This window comes from Lampris incognitus, chromosome 18, assembly GCF_029633865.1.
Source record: "Lampris incognitus isolate fLamInc1 chromosome 18, fLamInc1.hap2, whole genome shotgun sequence".
NCBI lineage: Eukaryota > Metazoa > Chordata > Actinopteri > Lampriformes > Lampridae > Lampris > Lampris incognitus.
In genome coordinates, this window is record NC_079228.1 from 23,688,051 (window position 1) to 23,696,830 (window position 8,780).

The 8,780-nt window shown below is 43.0% G+C and overlaps 1 protein-coding gene across 1 annotated transcript; it reads left to right on the top strand.

The window, feature by feature from the left end:
* The first annotated feature begins 470 nt into the window (after window positions 1-470).
* Window positions 471-7,205, top strand: utp23 (UTP23 small subunit processome component). Its single transcript, XM_056298863.1, has 3 exons — window positions 471-845; window positions 970-1,144; window positions 6,444-7,205. Exons 1-3 carry the CDS (start codon window positions 658-660, stop codon window positions 6,834-6,836), a joined length of 756 nt encoding a protein of 251 aa, XP_056154838.1. The 5' UTR covers window positions 471-657; the 3' UTR covers window positions 6,837-7,205.
* The last annotated feature ends 1,575 nt before the right edge of the window (window positions 7,206-8,780 follow it).

The window sequence follows — 8,780 nt, forward strand, 5'->3', positions numbered from 1 at the left end:
TAAAACAAATGTAAATTTACGCTATAATTTTGTGTAAGCAAAAAGTTTAGGTATGATATGCATTTTTAATGTCTGTTTTTTTTATTTTGTGATAACCTGTTTGCCCGTTCTGCCTGTTCTGTATTAACTATATTTTCATTTCTCAAAAAAATCTGCCAAAAAATATATCTGATAAAGATTATTTTTCTTATAGTGGTCACGTGTATGATTGTATACGGGCAGCACAGCTGTGTGTTAGTTTTAGCCGTAAATATCGAAAGTGTGAAACCCAAGTTTGCCTGATATATTTAGTTTTTATGCCATTACTGACTACACGTTATTGCACGTAACCAACGCGCGCTCTAATTTCTATTAGTCAGAAACCAACACAGCCATGTGCTTGGAACTAATGTCCTGGTTTCTGTTTCCAGTCGGACTCAATAGCATTGACACCACACTCAAGCTGGCAGCGAACATGCTGAAATGCTTACATTAGCGTTTGTGATAAATGTAACGCTTAAGGATTAATGTAATTTAGTTATTGATGTTAAAACCATTATTTTTAACCCACTGATTGAATCATTTTAAATGCAAATATATAAGGGCTAACATCGTTTGAGATTACTTAGGCAAGCATATTTTATTTTGAAAACGAAGTAGCAAGCCACCACCGGTACCATGAAGATCAAACGGCAGAAGCAAGCCAAGAAGACCATAAACTTCTACAAATACAACTTCAGCTTCAGGGAACCCTTTCAAATTCTCATCGATGGGACATTTTGTCAAGCGGCTCTTAAAAATAAGATTCAGATTAAGGAGCAAATACCAAAGTACTTGATGGGAGAGGTGCAACTCTGCACTACGAAGTGAGTAGATATTTCCACCAATAGGGGTAACTAATTCGCCTTTGCTTATGGTGCAAACAGATATGTCTGATTCATTTTATCTCTTTAAGGTTTTTTTTTCGCCTGATTTTCTGTTCTGTCACAGCTGTGCACTGAAGGAACTAGAGTTTCTGGGAAAGGAACTGTATGGAGCAAAAATTATCCTGCAAAGGTTTCAGGTCAGGAACTGTAACCATTTCAAGAGCCCAGTGCCAGCCTCAAAGTGTCTGCTGTCCATGCTGGAAAAGACAAACCCACATCACTACTTTATTGCCACACAGGTATGCATGTTTTTGACCCAATGCTTGTGTGCCTTTTAATGATACATTGTTAGCTATAAGAATTTGAGCAGTAACAAAATTAGTCTATTTACATATTCAATTCTGCCCAGATGCTTGGTACAAAAGCTGAGACAATGTGTGTCAGACGTGTTTACTTATTTGGTCTTATTCTTATTTTTGCCTTGTCTGGCTTTATTTCTTTGTAAAGCACTTTGTAACATTATTTTAGAAAAGTGCTATATAAACAAAAGTTATTATTACTGTTGTGGGAGTGGAGGAATGGGGAGACGGAGAGATCGAGTCCAGTCAATTCCGTTTACTTGTCACACAAAACGACACCGATACAGCACAATCTCTCGTGGCAACCAGCTAACCGCTAGGCTGCTGCAAACATGGCTCACCCCGGAAACTCTAAGCAGTGCCTACGTCAGCACTCTGAACGTCTGCCTTAAAGGAGCAGCAGCCCCTGGTGAATCTACCCTCAATTGTGCATCACCACACTAGTATTTAGAAACTTTTTCACTTTTAACTGTTTTTCCAAAGCATAACTGACAATGACAGGTTCAGATTAAAATATTTTCTGAATAAACTACTTTCTTTAATCACAGTTGCTCAATAATGTCCATATGTCATCTCATACGATATGCCAACCACCATGCAAGGATTCTGTGACTCGAACCTACAAATTTATTTAGCTGAATTTAGTCCATTAATGGTCTCTTCCTTTCTTAAATAGATTTTCACTGGAGATCATTCATTACTGTAAGTGTGCCAGTTTTAGACAGTCAATAACAAACGTCATGTCCTGGGTAGGCTGTTAGAACACATGAAACAGACCCTAAAAATACAGTAACACCAGCAAAGCAAAATGACATGAACCAACATGTGGATGCAAAGCGATAATTTTGACAAGCAACAGTCATCATTTAAACACAAAAAACTACAACAATAACGTGAAAGCAGGTTGACAAGCAACTGAATTAAACAGGTAGTTAAGAATGTGGTGTGATGTCATGTGGGCAGATTGTGCAGTCATTAACAGAAAGGGAACGGCGTATAATAGAGAAGGTTTGTTAAGTGGAATAGGATTGTTTCCTGTGGTTGATGTTTTTTGTTTTTTTTGGTTTGTTTGTTTGTTTGTTTTTTAGCTGTAATTTCAACCTGTGTGATATGTGACACAGTTGCACATATCAAATTGCTTTGTACTCTAGCCCTGAATGGCTCTTATTAAAAAGGCAGACTGGTTGAAGTAGCTTGTTTGCAGAGTTTTTACAGCTCAGACTTCCACTTCACTCGTTGCATTTATGGGTAATCTCTCCGGCACCTTGACAGTCTCTTTGTACTGATCCGGGGTTTAAAGTTTGTTAGCAAGGAATGGGAAACACAGTCGCAGTAATGATGTTGAAGTGCTTAACTAGTCAAAGTATGTAAAGAGGTGGCGGAGTATTGCATTGAACTTGGGTTTTATATACACCCCAAGTCTGTCTTGTGTAATGTGTGGAACCCTAGTCTCAGTCAGGGTTTCCAATTTTTAACAGGTATTGCAGCTTTTCTCTACTGTTAAATAACAATTCTTCTTCACCTCTCTAAAACAGTAGCCTACACAGCAAGTTGCGCTGTGTTGCCACTGGCAGCTACTGTTTTGTTTTTATAAATGTATTTCTGATTTTTCCCTTTTTTTCCTTCCAATGTAGTCGCCAATCGAACCCTATTTTAGTTCAAACACCCACCCTCGTACTGCATGCGTTCACCAACTGCATCTCTCCGGCCGGCAGTCTCGAAGGAGACGCCTCGCCACTTTCGTGACAAGGCAAATCCAAGTCGAACCACTGCGTGAGGGAGCTGATATGCTGAAGCATGGGGATGCGCTTCCCGAAGGAGGGGGGTAGTATAACGTGCATGGATAAGTAGACACGTTGGTCCTTGACTAACGGGTCGGACCCTTTAGTCGACTGGTTAACGTTGTCGCTTGCGGAGTGGGAGACTCGGGTTCGCGTCCCGGCTGTGGCGGTTCCTGGGCTGCCCCCCAAATTCGCTGCAATACAAAGCATTTGAAGACGCATTACGCAAAACAGCTTGATGAGTTCAACGAGGCAAGGGGGGGGGCATGAACTGCAGCAGTAAACGTTGGAAACCGCATTCCAACGACGCGATAAATTCCACAAAGACAGCCCAGAAGCAACAAAGATATTCGACAAACTTGTCGAATCGTTGTTCTGGATGACCAACCCCTGTCGGTCGTCGAAAATGTGGGATTTCGCCGATTAATGGATCATTTGGAGCCAAAGCACAGTTTGCCAAGTTACAAATACATCTCTGAAACTGCCCTCCCTAAACTATACGAGACAGTGAGGGGACACATTTCATATAGGCTAAAAGACATGCAGATGATTAGCTTTACAACTGACATTTGGAGCGCCGACCTATGCCCAATGTCTTTGCAAGCAAACGAATTCCGTGGGTCACATACTGGCACGTCGATTGCCGAAACAGTTGCAGGGATGCTGGTAAAATGGAACATCCCCAAGTCCAACGTTCAGGTTGTCTTGCGCGACAACGCAAGCAATATGAAGAAAGCGATGGACGTGGTGAGTTTGGGATGCTTCGCCTACTCGATCCAGCTGTTGGTGCACAAAGGGCTACTATCACAGCGAAGTGTGAGCGATGCACTGGCAAATGCTAGAAAGATAATTGGGCACTTGAAACATTCACCACTGGCTACTACACGCCTGGAGGATATCCAGAAAGATCTCCAAATGCCCAGCAAAAGTCTGCACCAAGACGTGGCGATGAGGTGGAACAGCACGTTTTATATGGTCGAGAGTCTACTGGAGTAGAAGCGATCGATTTCATCATATGGCGCTGACCACGACCTGCCAGCGACCCGGACAGCCATCCAGTGGGCATTGCTGGAGAAAACCATCGCTGTTCTGGCACCATTTGAAGAACTGACCAGACAGATTAGCTCCTCCACCTCCTCTGCGGCTGAAGTTATCCCCTCGGTCACGGTGCTAAAATGGCTGCTTGCTCAGGAGAACCAGGAGGACACAGGTATAAAGACGATGGAAACAACCCTTCTAAAGGCTGTCAAGAAAAGATTCAGAACCATCGAGGATGAGCCATTGTATGCAGTTGCCACTCTCTTGGATCCCCGTTTCAGAGACAGGTATGTTTGATAGTATGCTTATTAAATATCATAGTCTATATTGTAATCAAAACTTAGAAATGGTGTTCTAGATATCTAGAATCTGTAGTTATTTTATGCACATGCGTCGTATGCATTACTATTGCATTAACTTAATGTCTGTCACCATCAAGAGCTACTATGGAGGATGTTGTTGTTTATTTTTTACTTTTTGGATTTTTCCCCCTTTTTCTCCCCAATTGTATCCGGCCAGTTACCCCACTCTTCTGTCATCCCGGTTGTTTCTCCACCCCCTCTGCCGATCTGGTTAAGGCTGCGGACTACCACATGCCTCCTCTGATACCTGTGGAGTCACCAACTGCTTCTTTTCACCTAACAGTAAGGAGTTTCGCCAGGGGGACGTAGCGCATGGTGTGGGAGGATCACGCCCCCCCCCCCCGAACAGGCACCCCAACCGACCAAAGGAGGCGCTAGCGCAGCGACCAGAACACACACCCACATCCGGCTTCCCAACCGCAGACACGGCCAATTGTGTCTGTAGAGACGCCCGACCAAGTCAGAGGTAACACGGGGATCCGAACTGGCCGTCCCCGTGTTGGTAACAGAATAGACCACTACGCTACCCGGACGCCCTGTTGTTTATTTTTTAGACATTTGTTTATTATGTTTGATTGTTATTTCAGATACTTCACAAGTGCAGACAGCATCAAGCATGCAAAGGATGCACTAACGCAAGAGGTGGAGAAAACGGAAGAGTCGTTGGGAAGACCACAACTGAGACAGCAGAGCCAGTGCCGGAAAAAGTCCCATGTACGGAAGCACAGCCAAGCAGCAGCAGAAAGAGCAGCTTGAAGCACCTGTTTGAGGAAATCCTGCAGGAGCATGATGAGGAATGTGGGGCGAGTAGCACAAGCACACAGATTCAAATACAGACATATTTGACAGAGAAAATTATCCCATGCTCAGACAGCCCATTCCAGTACTAGGGAAGCAACCTAGTTTGGTTTCTCACCCTGGCTGCCACTGCTGCAAAACTTCTCTGTGCTCCTTGTACCAGTGTGAATAGTGAGAGACTGTTCAGCGCAGCCTCCAACATTGTTGATGAAAGGAGGAACAGAGGTGAGAGAGCAGAAATGCTCATCTTCTTGAAGAAGAACCTGCCATTGCTCTCGAAATTGTAAGCGAATGTAATGTGTAGCCTACTCGTTTCAACTTGTTTTTTGTTTACTGTGTAGCTGTTGCTGTTTTATTTTACACCTTAATTGTAATTCTTGTTTATTTTTGAATGTTTAGTTAAGTTGATGTTGCACTACTGTTTACTGTTACTGCACTATTTAAAAGAATTATTACTTATTCCTAGATTTATTTATTTGTGCTCTTTTTCGGTTATGACTGTCAAACTAGATAATAAAAGAAAGTTCTATGGCATTCATTCTCTGTATGTATTTGTTCATGTTTTACAGGGTTAGTAGTATACAGCTATAAAAAAAAATTATATATATATATATATATATAATTTAACACACAGGTATCAGATCGGTACTCAGTATCGGCAGATAAGCAAGGTCAGGTATCGGAATCGGTATCGGGATGGGGATGGGGAAAATGGTATCAGAATATCTCTACTCCTTCAGGCATAAGATACCCAGGCGCTACAAGGGGTGCTGTTGTGTTGCATTACTCATCAAATGTTAAACAGGTCATTCTGAAGTTTTGGATCCACAGGACCTCTGTAAAATCATTGCGGACTATGATTTTAAATCCCTGATACATGGTCGCTGCCAGGTATAATGGGTTTGCCTTTCCATCATTGCGTGCATCACATGCCCTCGTCACCTTCCATTAAACACTGCCACGGCTATTGCGGTGCATGCAATAGAAATCACCGTGCCAACACTTATCAGGTCTTGGAGCTCCGTCGCCATATCACGAAGAGAAAACCCAGCTTTAATCACATAACATCACTCAATGGAAACACACACCATTTCGCAATTGTGTTTTGTTGAAGTTTTTTTTTTAAATTGCTTCTATTTTGCGCACAACTGAAAAAAATGGAAACCCGCCTATTGTCATGAGTGCATTCAAAGAACTTCTTGAAAAGATCTATTTCATATGTGTGTGTGTGTGTGTGTGTGTGTGTGTGTGTGTGTCCAGGACTTCAATGTGACAAATGATTTGAAGAAGATCCCAGGTGTGCCTCTGCTATACATCATCCTCAACACGATCGTGCTGGACAAGCCCAGCCAGTCATCCTTGGACCATGTTCAGGCTGTTCAGATGGGGCAACTTGTCTCCCCGGAGCAGCAGCAGAGAATCAGCAGCCTGAAAGAGGAGCAGGGGGTCGCCCAGAAGGACAGGGAGAGACGGGGTAAGAAGCGCAAGAGGAAACAGAGCAATCCCAACCCTCTCAGCTGCCTGAAGAAGAAAAAAAAAGGACTGCCCACGCCACCGCTGAAAAAGATGGAGGGAGAGAAGAAGAGGACTCGGCACAAGAAACACAAGCGGGGCACAGAGGAGAGCACACCTGCTGCCCCAACCACTCAGTAGTATGGCAGCCAGCCCTCTGGATGTTGTGACCGCACCAACTAGCTGCCTTTTTTTTCCTTGCCCAAATATTTGAAGATGTTACAGAAATTTAAACTTAATTCCAAGTTGAACAATGATTCGGTATCAGCCAAAAGTTTGGATCTGCCAAGTTATTTTTTGTGTACGCAAGTAGGTATATGATTGAAATGATGATAAATTGTTCCTGTTCCTGATTCCTGGATGAGGGATTGAATCATTATTGACTCATCAGTTCTTATGTTTTATTGATGCTTCCAAAGCTTTTGATCGTGTTAATCATAGAAAGTTGTTTATTGAATTGAGTCAAAGAGGGGTGTCTAAATACATTGTGAGAATTCTGGCTTATTGGTATGCCCAGCAGAATATGCAAGTGAAATGGGGTAATAGCATTTCAGCCCCATTTGGGGTTAGCAATGGTGTCAGACAAGGGGGAATTCTGTCTCCAGTTCTCTACAATCTATATATTGATGATTTGTCCAAGGAGTTGAACACCTGTAACACTGGATGCATGATTGGTAATACCTTGGTGAACCATATTATGTATGCAGATGACCTTGTCATCCTTAAACCCCTTTAGTGCTGGTCTCCAGCAGCTCGTTGATAAGTATATGTTCTGTGTATGGTATGGAGCATGATATCAAATACAATGCTAGTAAGAGTGTTGTCATGATCTGCAGAACCAAAGAGGTCAATTATATAAAATTTCCTGATTTTAAATTGTTTGATAATAATCTGGACAGCACGGTGGTGCAGTGGTTAGTGCGGTTGCCTCACAACAAGAAGGTCCTGGGTTCGACCCCGGGTTAGTCCAACCTTGGGGGTCGTCCCGGGTCATCCGCTGTCTGGAGTTTGCATGTTCTCTCCATGTCTGTGTGGGTTTCCTCCAGGTGCTCCAGTTTCCTCCCACAGTCCAAAGACGTGTAGGTCAGGTGAATCGGCCATACTAAATTGTCCCTAGGTGTGTGTGTGTGTGTGTGTGTGTGTGTGTGTGTGTGTGTGTGTGTGTGTGTGTGTGTGTGTGTGTGTGTGTGTGTGTGTGTGTGTGTGTGTGCGCGCGCGCGCGTACGTGCGTGCCCTGTGATGGATTGGCAGCCTGTCCAGGGTGTCTCCCCGCCTGCTGCCCAGTGACTGTTGGGATAGACTCCAGCATCCCCGTGACCCTGAGCAGGATAAGCAGTTTGGATAATGAATGGATAGATGATAATAATCTTGGGGAATGTAATAAGGTGAAATATCTTGCACATTATATTACTGAACAAATCCATCCATCCATTATCCAAACTGCTTATCCTGCTCTCAGGGTCGCGGGGATGACTGGAGCCTGTCCCAGCAGTCATTGGGCAGCTTTACTTAACAAATGACAGACGATATTTATAGGCAGTACCTCATGATGTATGCACAAACACTCTCTCATGCAAGTTTGGTATGTGTTCAGTTAGTGTGAAGATGTCTCTGTTCAGAGCATATTGTACACCTTTATACTGTACACCTGTGGTCAAACTACAAAAAAAGGAAGCTTACAGAGGCTTCGAGTAGCTTATAATGATGCTACGAGAGTACTGTTAAAAAGACCTAGATGGTGTAGTGCAAGTGAAATGTTTGTGGCTGCAGGAGTCAGTACCTTTCAGGCTCTTCTAAGACATCTCATGTAAAAATGTGTTTGCCGGCTCAATGACTCTGATAATGTAATCATCATGAGTTTAACTAATATAAGATTCAGTGCCACACGCTACCAATCCCAGCAGTGGGACCATTGGTATAGCTGCCTCCTTGTAAGACACTGATTTGTTCCTTTATTTTATTGTGTTTACTCTGTGTTGTCTTGGTTTTATCTTTTACCAATGGTTCTTACCTTTTATGGCTTCACTTTGTTTTGGGTTTTTTTTTTTTTTTTAGTTTTTTTTTACCATGTCTTTGTTATGGACC

Bases quoted from the DNA above. Each gene is read 5' to 3' on its own strand.
- utp23 (XM_056298863.1), top strand. From the start codon at position 658: ATGAAGATCAAACGGCAGAAGCAAGCCAAGAAGACCATAAACTTCTAC. The intron at 846-969 runs GTGAGTAGATAT...GTTCTGTCACAG, and splicing joins GTGCAACTCTGCACTACGAA to CTGTGCACTGAAGGAACTAG. The intron at 1,145-6,443 runs GTATGCATGTTT...GTGTGTGTCCAG, and splicing joins ACTACTTTATTGCCACACAG to GACTTCAATGTGACAAATGA.